This window comes from Dryobates pubescens, chromosome 14, assembly GCF_014839835.1.
Source record: "Dryobates pubescens isolate bDryPub1 chromosome 14, bDryPub1.pri, whole genome shotgun sequence".
NCBI classification, from domain to species: domain Eukaryota; kingdom Metazoa; phylum Chordata; class Aves; order Piciformes; family Picidae; genus Dryobates; species Dryobates pubescens.
In genome coordinates, this window is record NC_071625.1 from 10,325,848 (window position 1) to 10,347,989 (window position 22,142).

The 22,142-nt window shown below is 42.5% G+C and overlaps 1 protein-coding gene across 3 annotated transcripts in view; it reads left to right on the plus strand.

Moving 5' to 3' along the window:
• ENPP2 (ectonucleotide pyrophosphatase/phosphodiesterase 2) overlaps window positions 1–18,298 on the plus strand; it is a 56,876-nt gene extending 38,578 nt beyond the window's left edge. For all 3 annotated transcript variants that reach the window (XM_054167316.1, XM_009905778.2, XM_054167317.1), the window contains exons 14-25: window positions 465–496; window positions 1,795–1,922; window positions 3,876–3,963; window positions 4,128–4,215; window positions 5,618–5,790; window positions 6,102–6,150; window positions 7,928–8,064; window positions 8,548–8,683; window positions 9,721–9,798; window positions 12,696–12,828; window positions 13,438–13,594; window positions 18,025–18,298. In XM_054167316.1, coding sequence (XP_054023291.1) covers window positions 465–496; window positions 1,795–1,922; window positions 3,876–3,963; window positions 4,128–4,215; window positions 5,618–5,790; window positions 6,102–6,150; window positions 7,928–8,064; window positions 8,548–8,683; window positions 9,721–9,798; window positions 12,696–12,828; window positions 13,438–13,594; window positions 18,025–18,195 — 1,370 coding nt within the window. In that variant the 3' untranslated portion in view covers window positions 18,196–18,298. The remainder of the gene's footprint in view (window positions 1–464; window positions 497–1,794; window positions 1,923–3,875; window positions 3,964–4,127; window positions 4,216–5,617; window positions 5,791–6,101; window positions 6,151–7,927; window positions 8,065–8,547; window positions 8,684–9,720; window positions 9,799–12,695; window positions 12,829–13,437; window positions 13,595–18,024) is intronic.
• The last annotated feature ends 3,844 nt before the right edge of the window (window positions 18,299–22,142 follow it).

Sequence of the window (22,142 nt, forward strand, 5' to 3'; positions counted from 1 at the left end):
CAGCTTTTTACTGTAGCTACTGTAGCCTAAGAAATATGTTAAATGTTAAAAGGGACATCAAATGACACGTTGCATCTCTTACAGTTTCTAGAGGTGTGCATTGTTCCGTTCAAATGTACTTTCCAACATTTTCGATGGAAGTCTTTGTGCTTAGGGATAATTTTTATAGGAGAGCAGTCAAAAGGTTTGAAAATGCACTTCCAGAAAATGGAATAAATATTGAGCTAAGACCCAAGCCATAGAAGAGTGAGCAAGACTACCTAAGGAAATACACTATCACAAAGTATAGGGCATACTTCAGTATACCCTGAAGTGGAACTTCAGTTAATATACAGGATATCTTATCTGATATATACAGTGCACTTTTAGTAAGATTGCTTCTGTAAAATCACATCATTACCTCATGTTTTAGTCTGCAAATTGTTCATCTTTTATGTAACTTTTTTTTTTCCTTTGCTTAACAGATGACCCTAAAGTGATTGTTGCCAACCTTACAGTAAGTATTTATGACTGGGAGGTATATTTCTATACTGCACTGTTCACTTCACATCTTATTTCAGCATCTCCTATCACTCATTAGACAGGAAAACCAACCATTAACATGAATAGCACTGGTTAGGACACACCTTGAGTACTGTGTCCAGTTCTGGGCCCCTCAATTTAAGAAGGACATTGAGACTCTTGAATGTGTCCAGATAAGGGAAACAAGGCTGGGGAGAGGCTTCAAGCACAAGCCCTGTGAGGAGAGGCTGAGGGAGCTGGGATTGTTTAGCCTGCAGAAGAGGAGGCTCAGGGGAGACCTTATTGCTCTCTACAAATACCTGAAGAGAGGTTGTAGCCCGGAGGGAGTTGGTCTCTTCTCCCAGGCAATCAGCACCAGAACAAGAGGACACAATCTCAAGCTGTGACAGGGGAATTAGACTTGAGGTGAGGAGAAAGTTCTTCACAGAGAGAGTAGCTGGCCATTGGAATGGGCTGCCCAGGGATGTCACCATCCCTGGAAGTGTTCAGAAAGGGGTTGGATGTGGCACTTGGTGCCTTGGTTTAGTAGTCATGAGGTCTTGGATGACAGGTTGGACTTGATGATCTTTGAGGTCTTTTCCAACCTTATTGATTCTATGATTCTATAAAGAGTGTTAAATAGTGCCCTTTATGAGTACAGATTAATGCTTCTCATAGATTCCACTGTTTGCTGCTGTAGTAGCTTTTATAACCTTTTTGAGCAACGCAGAGCCAGAGTCACCCTGACCATGCTGACTCCCTGAATTGAGCCTATTTATTCATTTCTTCAGAAATGGAAAATAATCTTTCAGGGTAAATATTTTACCAGCACTTTGAAGATGCTGAAATAGTTCGTTTGATAGCCTTCAACTATAATCTTGCTTTTAATGGGAAAAAAAATATGTTTAAACTAAGAGTTCAAATATATCTGCAGGTTAGATGTATTTTTTGAACAGTCATCTTTCCTCTGAAACTTGAGCTCTGCTTCAGTTAGGATCAAATTCTTCATTTGTGAGCTAAGTGTGACGTTGTGCATGATGCTTTCAAAAAGACTGTCATGAGAATGAAACTTTCATGAGAATGAAACTTTCATAATACATATTTGAATTGGCTCCCTAAGCTCCTCATCTTACATAATGAACACACAGAATGTGATGGACCACGTGCTCTTTAAGATGTACACAACAGGACCTCATCAATAACGACTCCAATAGCTTGATTTCTGCACTTTGAGGTTTTGTGTGCATCTAAACTAACTGAGAGCAATGTTGTTTGTAACCATTTATTTTTCAGTGTAGAAAGCCAGATCAGCACTTCAAGCCTTACTTGAAGCAGCACCTGCCTAAGCGCTTGCACTACGCCTACAACCGAAGAATCGAGGATGTCCATTTACTGGTGGATCGCAAATGGCATGTGGCAAGGTACACTCTTGCTTTTGCTTCCATCTGGAGTTTTAGCCTTTTGTTCTTTCTTCCCCACCCCCGAGGAAATGAGACACCTGGAATTGTCAGCATCCCATTCCTGTACCCTGGGAGCATGAGGAGTTCTGAACTCCTGATTGAAGTTCAGTCATGTTTGATGCAGGGAGATGTGACTCAGAACACAAAATTGTTTTAAAGTGTGGGAAAATCAGTAGCTGGGTTAGAGGGTAGAAACCCTGATAGGTTTCCTCAAGTAGCTGTGTGATTTTGGGCTGATTAGCTCAAGCAGAGGAGCTGATAAGCTTTTTTAATGAGGTGCAAGCCTATTCCAACCAGAAAGCAGGGAATATGGGAGGAAGAAGGCAGCATGTATTTGACCAGGGGATGTTAGGGAACAAGAGACTGAGTGTGTACAGTAAGTGAATGGAAAGGAAATGGAAATATTGGCAGAGTGGGTGAACATCTGAGAACATGTGGAAGGGTGTGACAGGGTGGCCGTCAAAATGTTGGCATATGCCTCTGAATTTTCATTTCTAAGATATGGGCAATTTGTAATATTATTGATTATTAGATAAAACTGGAGCAAGGAAAAACAAGCTGGTGCATACATGCAGAGTGAAAAGGAGTAGCTTTTGTTTATGAATTGTGAACCCCTTTCTGATTTAATGTTCTTTGGTTTCTTTCTTTCATCTTTTGACACATTGTGTATTACAGCTGCATAAAGCTGACTCAGTGATTCTTGGAAGATGACACAGCTTTTGGCTCATGGTAGTCTGCTGTGAGCTTTAATATGACAGGAGGTTTTGCCCATATAGGTGCCAGGCAAACACATGGTGTGTTGTAAGTGCCTTTTGACATCTGTGCTTATCTTTCCATGAATTATGCAAGGATCACACTGCTGAAGCAGTGAATGAGAAACTCCAGGTGCTTTCTTGCATAACTCCAGTAGCTGGCTGGCTGGCTGCCCCATGTAGTTTCTGTGGCTAGGGTTCATTTCAAAGAATCACAGACTAAATTTTAGGCCTATTAAAGGTTTAGTTTTAAGAACTTTACTGTAACTGATGGGATGGCTCAAATTAATTTACATGTAGTAATTACTTATTAATGACATCAGACTTCCCTGGACTTATTTCTTTAGTAGATTTTCTGAAATCTAATTCACTAATAATTTATTTGTAATATAACTAAATAATTGTGTAGTCACAGCCAGGAAAATGGTAGTTACAGACCCAATTGCTGTAGCTCTAGTAATTTGCAAGGCCAAAATCAGGCTCAGCACCATTCTGTTGCGGATGAAGAAATTAACTTGTGGGATAACCTGGTCCACTGCCTGTGCTCCCCACACATGGCCCTTACAAAACTGTAAAAACACAGTCTGGAACAAGCTGGCAATTATAATTCCTCCATTTTCCATGTATATATAAAGAAAATCAGTACCAAGGTGATAATTTGCATTCTTGTGACACAGCACTGATTTTTCTCAACTAGTCATCTTCATCACAGTCTTTCTCCTTTCCCTCCAGCTTTGTTTATGCTCCTCTTGTTTATTGGGTGGAAGGCAAAGAGGTGAAAGCGCTTTACAGCATTGTGTGGCATTGGCAGCATTGTAGCAGCACTAAAATGCTTCTTAGAAGCCTCTGTTGGCCTTTGGAGAATTGGAAGAGTGTGGTCCAAAATACTTCCAGTATGTAGGAAATTAGGTGACATGAGACATTTGAGAGCATAATTAAATAGATGCTGAAGCTGTTATCAGTGAGTAAGAGCTGGCTCTTAGATTTGCAGTGGCATCAGAGGGAGAAATTCTGGGGTGGTTGTATGATCCTACAGTCTCCAGCATGGTTATTAAAGAAAGATAAGCAGTATCTTGCATCCCTCCTACCCTCAAAGTATGTTGTCAGGTCAGCCACCATACCTACACCTTTTAGGAAATGTTCTAATACTTTTTCAATTTAGAAAAGCTGTGGACGTTTACAAGAAACCAACGGGAAAATGTTTCTTCCATGGAGACCATGGCTATGACAACAAGATAAACAGCATGCAGGTATGAGCAATGCAGTAACCTTTGTGGTAGGGTCATTGAAGGCAGAAGAAATTGAAGGTCTCTAAAATGTAAACATTCACTGAAACCCCATGTACCTTGTAATGCTCTTCTTTTGTATTCTTCTCTCTTTCTTATTATTTTTTCTGTCTTTCTTTTTTTTTAAGACTGTTTTTATAGGTTATGGCCCTACATTCAAATACAAGACCAAAGTACCTCCTTTTGAAAATATTGAACTGTACAACGTCATGTGTGGTAAGCTATCTGCTTGAGAAACTGCAAGTGCAACACGTTGTTTTGGCTAGTAGGACTTTGTTTAGGCACCCATGAGCTCATACCCTGACTCCCTATCAGTGTCTTCTCCCCTGACCCCCTTTCCCATGCACATGCCCTTTGGCAGTGAGGTTGAAGGCATGTCTCAGGGGCCTCAGTTTGCTGTGCTTTAGCAGCTGGCCAGTAGAGGTGGGGTAACATAGTTTTGCTGAGTGCACTTTGGCAGAGATTAAATACACTCTGCTACAATTTAGGACAGAATAGGACAACTAGACTAGACTAGACTAGACTAGAATAGAATAGAATTAAGCAGGTTGGAAAAGACCTTTGAGATCATGGAGTCCAACCTATCACCCAGCACTATCAACTAAATCATGGCACCAAGCGTCCCATCCAGTCTCTTAAACACCTCCAGTGATGGTGACTCCAGCATCTCTCTGGGCAGCACATTCCAATGGCCAATCACTCCTTCTGTGAAGAATTTCTTCCTAACATCCAGCCTAAACCTCCCCATGTGCAGCTTGAAACTGTGTCCTCTTGTTCTGTTGGTGGTTGCCTGGGAGAACAGACCAATCCCCACCTGGCTGCAACCTCCCTTCAGGTAGTCGTAGACAGCAGTATGGTATCTGCACCTCAGAATGAGGTTTCTGTTTAGAGATGGCTTCTTCACATGCGTGTCTCATGGAGTAGATCAGGGGCATCACTTCGTTTTCTGTGGCATGTCCTGGTGCGACTGTTTAATGAACTTGTACTGTAGCCACGAAGAAGAATCTGGTGATGTATGTAGGTATTCTTTAGGATCTTCATTACTGATTTTCCAGGGCAATTAAACTTTCAAGCCAGAGATGTAATTTCAGTTATTAAATTAATGTGTTTTCCAAACATGAAGTACCAGTAGGGTAATTGTTCTCTATCTATAAAGCACTGCGCTCCAGATGGTTGGTGTAAGGTCAGCACATTGACTGTATGTTTGCATTGAAAGCTGCAAGAGTTGTTGTAATAGAGCTGTTTTCCAGTGTCTTGATGCAAATTAATCTTCTTGTCATGACTACCATGCTGTTCAGGCAACGAACATCTGCAATTTTATGATTTGGACAAAATGTTAGTATTTGTTACACTGAAAGCATTCATTAATGTGTTGTGGGTGTAAGTAATATTGCAAATAAATGTCTTAGCTTGGAGATAAATAAATGTCTTAGCTTAGAGATGCTACTGGGTATATTTAAGAGGGGATTGGATGTGGCACTTGGTGCCATGGTTTAGTAGTCATGAGGTCTTGGGTGACAGGTTGGACTTGATGATCTTTGAGGTCTTTTCCAACCTTATTGATTCTATGATTCTGTGTTTGCAATCTAATTATCATTTTTCTGTGGTGCTTCCATAGATCTGCTTGGTTTAAAGCCTGCTCCAAATAATGGCACTCATGGAAGTTTAAATCACCTGCTGAGAGCCAATGTTTATAAACCAACTGTGCCAGATGAAGTTGCTAAACCACTCTATCCTGTTGCTCTACCTTCTGCATCAGATTTTGATATAGGATGTACATGTGATGATAAGGTAAGTGTTTAGGACCTGCTGATGCTTCCGTTATAAAGAGTAGTTGCCTAGTGAAGTGGCAGCCATTTTATCTGGAAGGGTTTGATCTGTAAGAATTCCCCAGATCCTTCTGGTGACACGTGTGAGCAGGGTTTTGGAACAACGATGGCTTTTTGTAAAACAGGAAACAAACAACAGAAAGCCATCAGTGTTTTATAGCGCTAGTTTTGTTTTGCTGGATGCCTAATAAAACAAGATGTCAGCATGTTCCAGTGTTCCTAATCTGGAATTTATTTTATTTATTTTATTTTATTTTTGGTGTTCTTGAGAAGAACAAGTTGGATGAACTCAACAAGCGTTTCCACGTCAAGGGAACAGAAGGTAAGACCCCAGGGCCTCGGTTAGTAAAAGCTATTTTTGTTTTCTTTTGGAAATTACTTTGTATCACCGATACCAGAGAAATTCCTGGTTTGGTTTAGTTAATGTGCAGTGAAGCTGCTTTTCAAATAACTGTCAAAATAGCACACAGACATACAAGAGATTAAGTGCTGCTCACATAAGGGAAAGCACACTATCTTTTGTTGTAACCAGGGCTAAAGTGCTGTTGAAAGCGATAGGAGTTTCAGCTTTTGCTTTCCATCGCCTTACATTTAATCTTTGCCGTGGAGATGGAGAGATGAAGAAAGGAGAGGCTGCAAGAGGCAGTTCTCAATTCTACCACAAGCTATAAATGGTAAAAACCACTCAGACCACATCTGCACACTGTGTTTTACCAGGATTGTTCAGGCTGGTTTCTCCAGGTTGGGGGTAGGAAAGATGTAAGCATTTAAACCAATTCCACTTAATGGTTTTTAGGTTTTCTGTTAAGCTGAAGTAAGTCCCCCTTACATAAAATAAGCAGCAGTTTTCCCTGCGAGTTGTTTTGTTGTCTGGCAGGCTGCAGCACCTGTGCATGCATCTTCCTGTGTTTAGCTGGAAATCCCCTTCTCCTGCATACTGCACCATGCATATTTAGCTGATATTGTTATTCATATGCAGAAGAAAAAGGTTACTTCAGATTCTTTTAAATAAAGCAAGGATATAATCTTTGCCTTAAATGAGGCTGCTTCTACTTTTCTTTCTTGTGTTATGTAAAAAGATCCTCTATTTGGACTCAAGCACCAATAAAACGTGCCTGTTTCTTTCAAGTTGAATGCCTGTCTGTGAACAGTGTTAGGTTGCTTTCCTTGTTTCTATGTTTTGATTTCCAAAAGCGACCCAAGCCTGTTTGCCAAATGGTTATCAACATCAATGAATCATGCAGCACAGTGCATCTGAGGCCTTGAGCAACCAAGACTAGTTGAGAGGTGTCCCTGCCCATGGTGGGGAAGTTGGAATGAATGATCTCTAAGGTCCCTTCCAGTGTAAGCCATTCTGTGACACACAAGACTATCCAGAAAAATTATTTTTCTTCTATTTCTATGATTTTTTACGTCTTTTTATAAACAAGCTTGTCAGAGGTGGCATTTAACCATAATATAGTGCAAGTTTTGCAGAGCTGGAGGTGGGTTTTTTGGTAGGAAACATTAGGAAAAGGGTGGGTTTTGTTTGTTTATTTCCTTTGATATTACTCGCAGAAAATAGCACATCAGCCTTCAGAACATGATCTGCATTGGCAAAGCAGAAAAAAAATACTCTTTTAGTGAATTTCCACTTTTACCTCTCTTTTGAGAGGAATTTTACAAAAAGAGAGAAAGCTTGGAGAAGAGTGACAGAAGTGATAGAATGGAGAATGATTTAAAGCTACAAAAAAAAAAGTGCTAAGGACCACATGTGTGTCTGGTATGTGGGCAGAAAGATGGAGTCTTTGTGGTTGGAGACTCCTGTGGTTGGAGAAACACCCTCTCTCCATGCTTGGATGCCAACAAATGTTCAAGTGCAGAGGGAACTTTTAACCCCAGAGTGGGTTGTAAGCCTGGAACAGGGATCCCAACCAAAACTATGAAGAACTGCTGCTCTCTTTGTTATAATGGCTCCTTAGCAGTTACTCAGGGTCAGTATTCCACTAAGGCTTGCTGTAAAATCAACATGTTTTGGAAAGCCAACCTATTTTTATTTTTTAATTTATCTTTAAGGATTTCAGTAATAAATGTAACTGTCATTTTCTTCTAATCTGTAGACAAGCATCTTCTCTATGGGCGCCCCGCAGTACTGTACCGCACAAAATACAATATCTTGCATCACCATGACTTTGAAAGTGGCTACAGTGAAACGTTCCTGATGCCTCTCTGGACATCCTACACTATTTCCAAACAGGTTTGTGATGTCTTTATTCTTGAGAAAATGTGTGTAAAAAGTCCTGTGGGATCCTGTTTAGTTATCTCTATTCTTGAAGCCCTAAAATTCTCTTTCTCCAAGCAGATTTTCCCACCAGAATTTTTTGCCAAATACCATTATTAGAGCGCTAAAAATCCTGTTAGATTTTTTCCTTCAGGAGAAGAGTTTTAAGGCAGAAGGGCTGTGTATTTCTTCTCCTGTTTTTCATTGTCTTTCTAAGTTTTGCTTGATGAATAAGCAGCAACTTCATTTGGATTTTTCCCCACGAAGTAATTCTTCTACCTGAAGGAGAGGTTCTGGAGCAGATGGGAGAGAAGGATTTTTGTTGTACGATCAGGTGCTTTAGTTTACTCCACACAAGGCCTTTCATGTAATCTGTTTGACTCTATGAAACAATTATCTTTCAGCAATAAATGCTGGAATTACTTTTCCTGTAATTTCTGTCTATGTCCCTCTTTTCAGGCAGAGGTATCAAGTGTGCCGGAGCACCTGGCCAGTTGTGTGAGACCTGACCTCCGCATTTCTCCAGGAAACAGCCAGAGCTGCTCAGCCTACAGAGGCGACAGACAGCTGTCCTATGGCTTCCTTTTCCCTCCTCGTAAGTTCTAAGAGCTTTTCAAGAGCCTCCAGTCCCAAAACAGACTGAGGGAGGTTTATGAGACTGTTGAGAAAGCACATGGGTAGGAACGGGTTAATTTCCTCAGAGGAGCTGCTCCTCACTGATGTCACATATGGGGCCCAGTGGAACGGATATATTACTCTTTCTGCACTTGTGGAGGACCAAGGGCCCGGTGCTAGAAGTTGCCAGCTCCATGAGCAATGCTCCAAACTGGTGCCCAACTTCATGCACCAACCCAGTAAAGAGTCTCAGTTTGATTAACGATGTTAAAAGTGAACAAAGAATTGCAGAGAGTAGGAGCACAAGCAGGAAGACAATCTTCAAAAGCTGGACTTCTGAAGTGGGTGGATAGGATACTAACTCACATGAACTGGGAATGAAGTTTTAGTTTTTATTTCAAACAACAGGGAAAGAAATGTGCATTTAATTTATAAATCCAAATTAGGCTCTTGCATACTTTAAAAATGTCTACCATCCTGTAGAAACAGTACTAGTAGAAACTCCTCTATCTGTGTGTCCTGGATTCTGCATTGGTTCAGTCTTGGGACAGTGTTCTTTTGGGGTTAGTAAGGGACACAACTATCTCACAGTTGTGAAATCCATTTCTCTGCCTACTTCTCTCAGTGGCTGGAATATTTTATGGTGGATTTCTGATGGAATTACTGGTGCAGAGGCTTGCTGAGACCTAGAAGATAATCCCATGCTCCTCCCTCTTTTTGTAAAAGCCTGCAGATCAGCTCTCTGACTTTTCAGACTGCAAAAATAGAAAGACTATTAGAATATTTTGACCTGGTTGGCAGTTGAAGCAAATACAGAATCCTTACTTTCCATGTTCATATGTCACATAAAGACAGATTTTATGCATGTAATGTGCGCTTCAGAATGTATCATTCAGATTGCTGTTTAGATGGCAGTTGGTTAATCTCTGAAACCATTTTCTTCAAAACATTTTATTGTTATTATTTGAATTTATGATATTTCATCTTATTAATATTTTTCTGCTTTGTTATTTTCAGAATTAAGTTCCTCTGCAGAAGCAAAATATGATGCTTTTCTAATAACAAATGTAATTCCAATGTATCCTGCATTCAAAAGTAAGTTCTCTTTACTTGGCTTTATTTATTTTCCCAACAGGTTGGTTTGGTTTGTTGGGTTTTGGGGTTGGTTGGTTGGTTTGTTTGTTTTTAACCTGTGTGTTGGACTATGGAATGAATCAATGGGTGAATATAAAGTTCAGCTACCAGTAGTCAGCAGATAATACATATGGACATTTATATAGTTCTAGGTATGGGCAGGCATAAAATACCACAAGAAAAACTTAACTTTTGAGGAAGGTTTATTATCCTTGGTGCAAGGCTAAGATAAGAGCACAGATGAGCTGTAGCTCAGCAATTTTACTTCATGCTGCAGTAAGTCAGTTAGTGCAAGACATTCAGATTTTCTTGTCCATAGCCCAAGCTCATGCAGAATTTACTTAGGCAACATGCTTTTGCTTCTCAGCTGGAGCAACTTGAGAGTGCCCAAGCCTGGGCATGTGCACTTAGCATGTTTTAATTCAGGGACAAATGATTAATTTTTTGCCTTTCTATTGATGCCCTTAGAGTGAGGTCAAAAACCTATAAATTAAAACAAGAGGAAACAAATTTATGGAAAATGCAGAATACTTAAAACCAGGTGAAACTTTTGGTGCTTCAGGGATATCACAGAATGGTGTTGGTTGGACCTTAAAGACCATGTAGTTCCAACCCCCTGGTACAGGCAGGGACATCCTCTAAAAGACCAGATTGCTCAAGCTCCATTCAGCCTGGCTTCTAACACTTTCAGGGTTGGAGACTCCTCCTCTGGACCTACTGTAGAAGTTCCACATCTTTCTTGTGTTGGGGATTCCAAAGCTGGGCATGGTACTCCAGATGGGGTCTCACAAGAGCAGAGTAGAGGGGGGAAATCACCTCTCTTGACCTGCTGGCCATGCTTCTTTTGATGCAGGCCATCATATGGTTGACTTTCTGGGCTGCAAGCATACATTGCCAGCTCATGCTGTTCTCATCCACCAGCATCCTCGAGTCCTTCTCCTCAGAGCTGCTCTCTAATATATAGTATTACTTTTCTTTTATGTGCACATCCCTTTTCTCTCTAGTTTTGCCAAAAGGCAGAAAAACCATCAGAGTATTCTGGTGGCATTTTTGGCTTGGCAGGAACTGAGAAGCCTTGGAAGAATCTCAAGAGCCTGTTCTTGTGAGATTTCCAATTCAGATTTGAGACCAGAGAGGTTTGGATTAACATCAAAGCCTATGGGAAGCTTTTTCTTTTTAACCAGAAAAGAGTGTTTTTAACTGAGAAACCTCTGAGTAGGAACAAGTGGTGATGTTTGCTGGAAATGTGAGCAAAGGCACTTAAGTGATTACAGACTGCAAAGTTATTGGGGATTTCCCACTTTCAAATCACTTCATAAAAATGCTCTTATGCAAATGTTAGTCTAAGCAAATTAGCTGAGATGCTAAACACAGAACAACCCACTACCAGCAGCTAATTTTATCCAGTGGCCTTCCTCTTTATCACAAGTGGGTAAAGGATTACCTGAGAATAAATGCTGGAACTACTATCATTCCTGGGAGATGATGAACCACTCTGTGTGCAGACTGCAATACTTAGAGCAGATTATAAGATCATTATATGGAGCATTTTCCACAACAGGGAAGAAGGTTTTATACTATTCTGGCTTTGGTGACAGTGCTGGCTGCAGACACCCCCTCCTCTGCTTTGCTTTCATAATTCACTGTCCCATTCTGTCTGCTCAGGCAACAATTCTGTATCCATCTTTTCTGTAGTGAGTCTGACTTAAGCAGCTCTTGCTTTGATGGAGCTGAAGATGGTGCCCCTGGGCTGGGTCTGCCTTTGCATTGGCATCACTGTCTGTGTGGCTGCAGTGGGAACTCAAGTTGGGAAAAGCTGGAAAACTCAGGAAGGGGAAAGCTTTGGTTTTGAGCTATTTTTATTGTGAAGGCTGATGCACTGGAGATGCGAGCAGCTGGAGCAGTGGTACTGCCAAGTGGTTTCCACAGATGAGATTCTTGTTGGATAATTGCTTGTGGGGCCCTCTGCACCAGCCTGAGAAGGGCCTTCATGTGGCACCGAGCAGTGTCTGGGCAAGGTGCACTGGGGAACTTGCTGAAGCAGAAGCTGCCATCAGCATCCAGGGAGCCATGGACTTCACAGTCTGAGCTCGCAAGACAAGAGTTCAACTTTTATAAGTCTGAAATGTTTTGTTTAAACACACTTCTGTTAATGTCAAAATAAATAAAAAAAAAAACAAAAAACAAACAGAAGGAGAAGAATGAGGTAACTGGAGATCCCACTATTTCCCTTCCTTTGTTACAGTTGAAGAGGGCATGGTGGGGAAGGGAGTGTCATGCTCTGCCCAAAAGTTTCTGTAATGAGATGCCATACCATAATTTGGTCATCCTTGATGACACCTAATTTAAAAGTTGGACATTCTGTGTCCAGGAAGAATTTAACTGGGAGACTATGACCTTTGTGTTTCTCTTTCTTTTAAAATGTTTGAGTTTTGCTTTTAATCATGCTGTTCCCTTTAACAAGATAAAAACTAGCAACGAAAGTGCTTACGGGGACATCAGAAGTGTGTGAATAGCTGTTTCTACTGCTTGCAAAGGAACAGTAGCCTCTCTGTGCAATGTCTGTGGCAATGCCAGCCTCAGAGTGGTACCAAACATTTCCTTTATCACTGGTTGGGGGAAAAAAATTGACAGAGCACAAGAAGTCTGAATAGGCTTTACTGACCAAACTGAATGTAGCTGTCATAAATCCGTAACGCTGCCTTTGATTTCTGCCACCGTCATCTGTTGGAGTTTTATTTTGAGGAGGGGAAAAAAAAAAATCTCCACATATTTTGAGTTATTAAAACTGTGGTTGTTTTTTTGTGTTTCATTTTGATTTCTTTTTTTCTTTTTTTTTTTTTAATTCTTCTCCACAGAGGTATGGAACTATTTCCAAAGAGTTTTGGTGAAGAGATACGCCACTGAACGAAACGGAGTCAACGTTATAAGTGGCCCAATCTTTGACTATGACTATGACGGTTTACATGACACACCTGACAAAATAAAACAGTTAAGAGTTTGTCTTTAAGTTGGTTTACTGTTTCTTCTCTTAGTAATGGTTTTATCTTAAACAATTAATTATCTGCACATTATTTGATTTTGGGGAGGAGATATAACTGTCTACCTTCTTCCAAAGTTATTGTTGGTGGAAACTGAATGCCTCTGTAGGTAGAACAGTGGTAAAAAGAAGCAAATGGCAATTCAGCAGGTAACTCTTCACCTTGATTTTGAAATTAAGTGTTCATTCATCTTTAAGGTGAAGTTGAATTATATTCCAGTTAATCTATTTTCTCTAAAATTACCCAGAACAACTGGATATCAGAGCCAACCCTAGCAGTGCTATGGAGGTAGATAAGTCTTTCCTTAATCCAGTAAAATGCTTTCTCTCTGTCCCTGAACTGAAGAAACCTTTCAGTGCTGGCATGTGGTGTTTCTACAGCACAGTATTAGAACATGAGGTAATTGAATGCTCATTTTCAGATAGTGTTTAGGAATCAGAATCATCTCAGCAGCGTACGTGTGTCCTCACATGTAGGGGAGGAAAGGCCACGCTGTTTATGTAACGTTCTGCCAAACAAGTTTTTTGTTTGTGGGTAAATGTTTGCTTTCTTCCTCCAGGTTTGTGGAAGGCAGTGCCATCCCTGTTCCTACTCATTACTATGCCATCATAACCAGCTGCTTAGATTTCACTCAGCCAGCTGACAAGTGTGATGGACCACTCTCTGTTCTCTCTTACATCCTTCCTCACCGGCCTGACAATGATGAGAGCTGCAATGTAAGTTCTGCTGCACTACTGCAGCTCCATGGTAAATATAACCCTAGGACACATGAAACCCCATTACTATTAGATGCTAGTGCTCACTGATGTCCTGAATGAAAGCCCAGGATACTGATTCTGTTGCCCTATATAACTCACATTTAACTCACTAGAAAAGGGCACTCCTCCATGATAACAGAGAAGATATGGAAGTATTACTGCACCTAACATTGTCTGGAAGAACTGACATGCAGTAGATTGGCAGTAAACAACCTGTAGGTTTTTATATTTTAGCAGAGGCTATCAGTGTAACTTCAGAGCTGATTGTAGGGAAGTTGTGTGTGTAGACATATTGTGCTGGCAGCTAGCCTGATGTTTTGAATGAGATCTCTTTCCATATGCAGGTATAATACAGTCTGAATTGCTACATCTGCTATGGCAGTCTGAATGCATCAGACAACGTGCTTGTATCCAACCCACACAATATTAAAACTTCATGCTAAAACCTGCCAAGGGTAGTTTGCCAGTTCTTGCCATTTCTAGAACATGTCTTGATTCACAGGAAAAGTTTAGGTTCTTACTGAAAGAGATGACCAAATACCTTCCCCATTCCTTTCCTACCTTTCTTTAGGATGCCATGTCCTGTAGTGTAAGAGTTGTGGTGAAGTACAAATGCTTTGGTCTGGTCAGAGCTGCAGAAAGTAGCATGCACACTGGGCAGCTGATGGAGCAGCAGGAGCAGGGTTGGGTCCCCATGGGCTTTGGTGCTCTGCAAGGACAGCAGTCCTCCCAGGCAGCTCTATTTAGGCTTGTCCTTCCGCCTGAACTTGTTCTCCCATTACACAGCTGTGTGGATTCCTGCACACAGACACTTCACTATAGGCTGCCAGGAGACTGTTTCCTGAATGAACACATTAATGTTACGAATTTTGTATTGGCACCAAACCTTAAGACTCCTTTTCCAGCTACAGGCAGAAATAGTCATTCCAACTCTGTACACAATTCACCTGGAACACTGTCTCTTTCTTGTTCATCAAACATGCCTGCTTTCAGGTCCCTCTTTTGAAAACCACGCTTTTGGAGCAGTATCCCTCTCTTGAGTACGTCTGGCTTCCCCCTGTTTAGACTCTTAACTGCTTTGGGCTGAGATGTCTTCCACCAGAAGTCTTGTAAAGTCCTACCTATATTTCATTGTGTTTTTTTCTCCGACTCCAGATCCTGTTGCTGATCTGGGAGTTACTAATCTGGCAGTCATTAGTGCCTCTGTCCTTGTATCTCTTCCCATATTTAATTTTATGAGAAAGTAATTTTTTTTTCTTCCCTATATTGCATGTCATGGTCCTCTTAAATAGCTGAAATCTAATTTACAAAGTAGTAAGAACAATGACCTCTGGTTGAAATTTCCCCTCCAACTACCCCTTAAAACTACCACACCTATTTTTGATTTCATGTATTCCAGCCCAGGCCTTCTATTAATGCAATTCATGCTTCTTACAGTATCTATATCCATATTTACAGTTCTAAGAGGAATTCAGTGCTACTAAAAGGTCCTTAGCAGACACTGATCTGTGCTTTTTTACACAGCAAAGACCCATTCCAAAAATACTTAAATGCAGCTCTAGAATGAAAGTAGTTAGGCATAATTTTGCCATTCAAATACGGTGTCAGTCTTGCTTTTGCACGTTGTGTTCCATCTTACTTGTTCAAAGAAGTGAGCGTGTAAAACCTCACACACTTCATGGATTAAATGCATGGGATAACATAAGAATTTTTCCTTAACCTCTCCACAACTGTCTTTTAAGATCTGAAGAAATGTTAGCTTTCCCCTCACTCTGCTCTAGTTGCACACACTTTCTCTCTCTTCACATGGCCGTTGGAGAACACCACTACTCTTCTTATTTGAATTTGTTCCATTTCCAAACTGTGTTTATCCATGGTGAGGTTATACCCATTTATTCTTGTGTCAACATTTTTCTATGGCTTAAATAGCCCTTCACTGGGCTTCTTTGGGATTTACCCTAGTGATGATTTATGACGATTCTCAAAGGCATATACTTCTCTCTATTCATGGGAGATCCCGGATCTTTTTTACTCTTCATGTCAGGGAGCTTGAGTGTTTTAGTAGCCTTCCTATGCATCTGTTCCAGCCTGAGTTTCCTTTTTTTTCTTCTTTTTTTTTTTTTTCCCCTGGAACATGAATGACATAAAATACTCCAGCTGAGATCTTGAAATGAAAATACTTTTCTTTCCATAGGACACAATTCCTCTGACACTATCTAGGATTTGCTTTTTTCCATATCTGTCTTATAATGGTGGCTCAGAATCATGCACCATGAGTACACTCAGGTCTTTCTCTCAGATCTGCTGTTTCACCTAAGAAGCTCACAGCTTAGCAGAAAATTTTGCCAGCAATGTGGATAACCCAGTTTCATACCATACCAGGAACTAGAGCAGTTGGTTGATTTTCTGGAGTCATGCAAATGCTGTCTTGCTGGACTTGGCTTAAACCAGCCTCAACAGTCCTGTGATCTATTCATATTGCAGGTCTTCTGCAAACTCTTAGAAGTCCTCCTTGTAGTCAAAAAATGAGCTTTGTAGAAATTGGACTATGCTTTAAGCTCTGTAAAATGCAGGTTTCTTGCTCAAAAGGAAAGTTTGAAGGCAACAAAGATGTCTGCAATAATATGCTTGTTGAGGCCCATTTGCAGGCTAGCAACCTGATCACTAAGGTGAAGACTGAACAGGAGGTTTCCCTTGGCCACGTGCTGCCAGGTAGCAATCCTGAGCATGGAACTGCAGGAGAAGGGGAGAGAGTGGAACACATTTCCTCTTAATTTGCATCTTTCTTTTCATGTTCCAGATCTGGGTTTGGGCTTTAGGTTGCTAGTGACACAGAGAAGAAAGTTGGTCTAGAGCTTCAAAGTTTCAAAACAGACAAGTGCTGACTGGGTCATGGACTTTTGCTTTAGAGCAGCCAGATCGGACCTAGCTGGTACTTCATGTCCTCTCTGTGCAAACTATCATACTCACCCTCCTGGCCTTTGCAGAGTGACCCAATGCCTGGTCTGTAGCACATCTCTGTGTTGGGTAGACTCTGACATTGCTGCAGCTTAGTCTTGACTGGTGAGAGGATTACTTTGTAGGAGGATCTTGTTGAGACTGTCAGAAAAGGACTCATTTTCAGAGTAAGGAGAGAAACTTATTTTTATCAGGAAGAATTGAAAGTCACACACATGGAGTCCAAATGCATGAAGACACAACCCTTCTTTCCTATCTTACTTCCCCAGCAGTGGTGTAGACATGCAAGCCAGAGAGGCCAAAGGGGGAAAAGTCCTGTTTGCTCTGTCCTTTTCCCACGTTTGCTCCCTGCTGTGCAGTCTGCAGGGCTGGCTGCAGTGCTCCTGGGACATGTCCCTGGGCTGGTTAACGCACTCAAACAGCCAGCAGCTGCAGTGTTTTGCAGGGCTGATTTTTCTGATGTGAGTTACATAAGCTTATGGAAGGCTCCAACGTGCTGGAGCTGGCACAAGGCATGTAGCAGGAGCAGTCCCCTGAAAGTGATTACTCCCACTCAACCCAACCTGGATCACTCTGGCAGCATCAGCTTCCTGGTTTTTGTGTTGTGGTTGTGTTTTTTTTCGTATGGAGAAATGCTTACTGAAAGTATTTTTTTCTATCAGTGAACAGTGTATGTATTCAAATAACAGGATTTTACAGGTACCAACACAAACTGTAGTCCCAGCTGTATAACAAATCATACGAGGAGAGGCTGAGGGAGCTGGGATTGTTTAGCCTGCAGAAGAGGAGGCTCAGGGGAGACCTTATTGCTCTCTACAACTACCTGAAGGGTGGTTGTAGCCAGGAGGGGATTGGTCTCTTCTCCCAGGCAACCAGCACCAGAACAAGAGGATACAGTCTCAAGCTGTGCCAGGGGAAGTTTAGGCTGGAGGTGAGGAGAAAGTTCTTCACTGAGAGAGTCGTTAGCCATTCGAATGGGCTGCCCAGAGAGGTGGTGGAGTCACCATCCCTGGAGGTGTTCAAGAGGGGACTGGACGTGGCACGTGGTGCCATGGTTTAGTCATGAGGTCTTGGGTGACAGGTTGGACTTGATGATCTTTGAGGTCTCTTCCAACCTTGGTGATTCTGTGATTCTCTGTGTGTGATTCTGTAGTGGTCTCTTAGCAGTGAAGTAGGAGGATTAAAACAATATTATGTTAGATGAGGTGCTGTCAGATGAAGGGTAGGGGTAAATTTAAAACTAAAAAGCTTTTCAAATCAGGTTTTCTTGGAACTTGTTTACCTTGGTGATTCTTGAATAGGGCACAGAGATTCTTCAAACAGACCCAATGCTAGAAAAGTTGACTCTGCATTTGGAGATGATTTCTTGACAGGGCATGGGGTGTGTTTCTATTTATTTCTTTGTTATTTATTTTATTTGTACATTTCAGAGCCTGGAGGATGAATCAAAGTGGGTTGAAGACCTTCTTAAGATGCACACCGCACGTGTGCGTGACATCGAGCAGCTCACCAGCTTGGACTTCTTCCGAAAGACCAGCCGCAGCTACACAGAAATCCTCTCCCTAAAGACATACCTGCATACGTTTGAAAGTGAAATTTAGCTTTCTAACCTTACTCAGTGCATCCTTTTATCAACTGGTGTATATTTTTATATTGTTTTTATATTTATTAATTTGAAACCAGGACATTTAAAAAAAAAAAAAAAAAAAAAGAAGTTAGTATTTTAATCCTGTATCAAATCTTAAATATTAAACCCCTGTGTCATTTGTTTTGTTTCTCTAAGGTTTAATATAGGTATGTTTATTTAGTAGTGCTTGTAATACTGCAGCTTGAGCCCTTACTCTGAGCTTTTAAGTGGTGCTGCAGGATTTGATATGTGCATCAAGGAAATGCTAATTTCCCGTGCTCCTTTTCCACACTTGTAGTCCTGTACTCTGTATCAAAATGCTGAACATGTAAAATTACATTCATTTACTGTTAACTATGTGACAGACATATTTAAACCCTATAGACAAATAGCAGCTTAAATATAATAAACCACACATTCAGGTTTTTTTAATGTGTTTTGATTTCCTTTCACAGGGGCATCTAGAGGGACTTGGGGGCAGCTGAGTGCTGGCAAATCTCTCTTCTTTATAAGGCAGAGCCTTTCTGAAGAGTTTAGGTTTCTTGGTTAGAGGATTGCTAGGAGTAAAGTTGCCGTGCCCTGGTTCTCAGCAGTGAGATCATGAAACAGACACCCATAATAGTCATAACTGGTTAGGTTTTGACATAGGGGCAGAGGTGTGAGGGGAGGTTGGTTGGCGTCACATGCTTCTAGGGCTACTCCACAGTTAAGGCCACTTGGCCCTGATCTGGAGCTGTGGGGAGGATGCAAAGTGACAACACCTGCTGTCACCAATCAGGCTGTGTCACATCCTTTCTCCACCACTGCTGCCCTGGCTGGTTCCTGGGAATACCTGTTCCATCATAGAATCATAGAATCAATAAGGTTGGAAAAGACCTCAAAGATCATCAAGTCCAACCTGTTACCCAACACCTCATGGCTACTAAACCACAGCACCAAGTGCCATATCCAATCTCCACTTGGACACCTCCAGGGATGGTGACTCCACCACCTCCCTCGGCAGCCCATTCCAATGGCCAACAACTCTCTCTGTGAAGAACTTTCTCCTCATCTTGAGTCTAAACCTCCCCTGGCACAGTTTGAGACTGTGTCCTCTTGTTTTAGTGCTGGTTGCCTGGGAGAAGAGACCAACATCCTCCTGGCTACAACCTCCCTTCAGGTAGTTGTAGACAGCAACAACGTCTCCCCTGAGCCTCCACTTCTGCAGGCTAAACAATCCCAGCTCCCTCAGCCACTCCTCACAGGGCTTGTGCGCGAGACCTCTCCCCAGCCTCATTGCCCTTCTCTGGGCACATTCAAGAGTCTCAATGTCCTTAAATTGAGGGCCCAGAACTGGACACAGTACTCAAGGTGTGGCCTAACCAGTGTTAAGTACATGGCAGAATGACTTCCTTGCTCCTGCTGGCCACACTATTTCTGAGGCAGGCCAGGATACCATTGGCCTTCTTGGCCACCTGGGCACACTGCTGGCTCATGTTCATCTGGCTGTCAATCAGTACCCCCAGGTCCCTTTCTTCCTGGCTGCTCTCCAGCCACTCTGACCCCAGCCTGTAGCACTGAATGGGGTTGTTATGACCAAAGTGCAGCACCCAGCACTTGGAATTGTTGAATGCCATCCTGTTGGACTTTGCCCATCTGTCCAGCCTGTCAGGGTCCCTCTGCAGAGCCCTTCTACCCTCTAACAGATCAACATCTGCTCCCAACTTGGTGTCATCTGCAAATTTACTGATGACAGACTCAATCCCCTCATCCAGATCATCAATAAAGATATTGAATGGGATAGGGCCCAGAATTGATCCTTGGGGGACACTACTAGTGACTGGCTGCCAGCTGGATGTGGCACCATTCACCTCCACTCTCTGGGCTCAGCCCTCCAGCCAGAGAAGACTTGATGGGGTGCTTGGTGCCGTGGGTTAGTTGTTTGGGTGGTGTTGGATTGGTTGATGGGTTGGACGCGATGAAGGTCTCTTCCAACCTGGTTTATTCTATGTATTCAGTTCCTAACCCAGCTCAGAGTGCTGCTGTCCAAGCCATGGGCTGACAGCTTGGCCAGGAGTTTGCTGTGGGGGACGGTGTCAAAGGCCTCGCTGAAGTCTAGGTAGGCTACATCCACAGCCTGCCCCACATCCACCAGGCAGTCACCTGATCAGAGCAAGAGATCAGGTTGGTCAGGCAGGACCTGCCCTTCCTAAATCCATGTTGGCTGGGCCTGATCCCTTGGCCATCGTTCAGGTGTGCAGTGATTGCCCCCAGGATGATCTGCTCCATAATTTTCCCTGGCACTAAGGTCAGGCTGGCAGGTTTGAAGTTTCCAGGTTCCTCCATCCGGACCTTCTTATGGATGGGCACCACATTGGCCAGTTTCCAGTCATCTGGGATCATCTTCAACCTTGAGGGAAGCTCAGCTAAGGCAGATGCTTATGGAGGTGACATTGCTAGACATCTTGCACTAAGCTTTTACCTTGTACAACAAAAATACATAGAATAAACCAGGTTGGAAGAGACCTTCAAGATCATCGCGTCCAACCCATCAACCAATCCAACACCACCTAAACAACTAACCCATGGCACCAAGCACCCCATCAAGTCTTCTGAAAACCTCCAATGATGGTGACTCCACCACCTCCCCAGGCAGCCCATTCCAATGGGCAATCACTCTTTCTGTATAGAACTTTTTCCTAACATCTAGCCTGAACCTCCCCTGGCGCAGCCTGAGACTGTGTCCTCTTGTCCTGGTACTGGCTGCCTGGGAGAAGAGACCAACATCCGTCTGTCTACAACCTCCCTTCAGGTGAATTTCATTATATTTTTCAGAGTTTGTAGAGCTTTCCCCTTTCTGAAGTTGAGTCTGAGGCTTAATGCTGGCTCTCATTCTTGAAGGAAACCCCTTGGCCTGGTTGCACATAAGTAGCTTCTGGTACTGTGAACCCTACACAGCACATGGGATTTGCAACCGTCACCTAGGCCAAGTCTCTGAAGGCTGCTGTTGTGCAGTCACTGTCTCATAATTCTGGCAGGCCCCTACAAGTGACCCTGATGGCACAGTCCTAGTGCCATGGAAGAGAAGCTGTTGTGTACTGGTGTTTTGATGATGCTGTGATTTGCACAGTTCTCACAGCAGATGCATTGTAAAGAGCGTTAGCATTAGCTTTGTAGTTAAGTGATGTACAAGATGTATTATTGTTTGGAATGCCTCTTAAGTCTGAACCCACTAGTGGCCCTATTACAAAGCCATTGGTTGGGTAACATTTCTCTCTTTCCCAAGTGGTTTGTGTCTATTTTCTCTTTGAGGTTTGCAAACACTGGAGGGAAGTGAGGAGGGCTGGAAAGCATACACAAATGAGTAGCCCGTTCACAGAGTCACAGAATGTTAGGGGTTGGAAGGGACCTTGAAAGATCATCCAGTCCAACCTTCCCTAGGGGTCTTCTTTGACAGAGGGGCACAGAACTGGACACAATATTCCAGATGTGACCTCACAGGGCAGAGTAGAGGGGGGGAGGAGAGCCTCTCTCTTGACCTACTGACCACACCCCTTCTATTACACCCCAGGATACCATTGGCCTTCTTAGGATCATAGGATGTTAGGGTTTGGAAGGGACCTTCAAAGATCATCGAGTCCAACCCCCCTGCCAAAGCAGGACCATAGAACCTACCACAGGTCACATAGGAACACATCCAGATGTGTCTTGAAAGTTTCCAGAGAAGGAGACTCCGCAGCCTCTCTGGGGATCCTGTTCCAGTGTTCTGTGACCTTCACAGTGGAGTTCCTTCTCATATTGTGCTGTAGCTTATATCCATTGCCCCTTGTCCTATCACAGGGTGCAACTGAGCAGAGCCTGTCCTCTCCCTCTTGACCCCCAACCCTCAGATACTTATCAACATTTATTAAATCCCCTCTCAGTCTTCTCTTCTCCAGACTA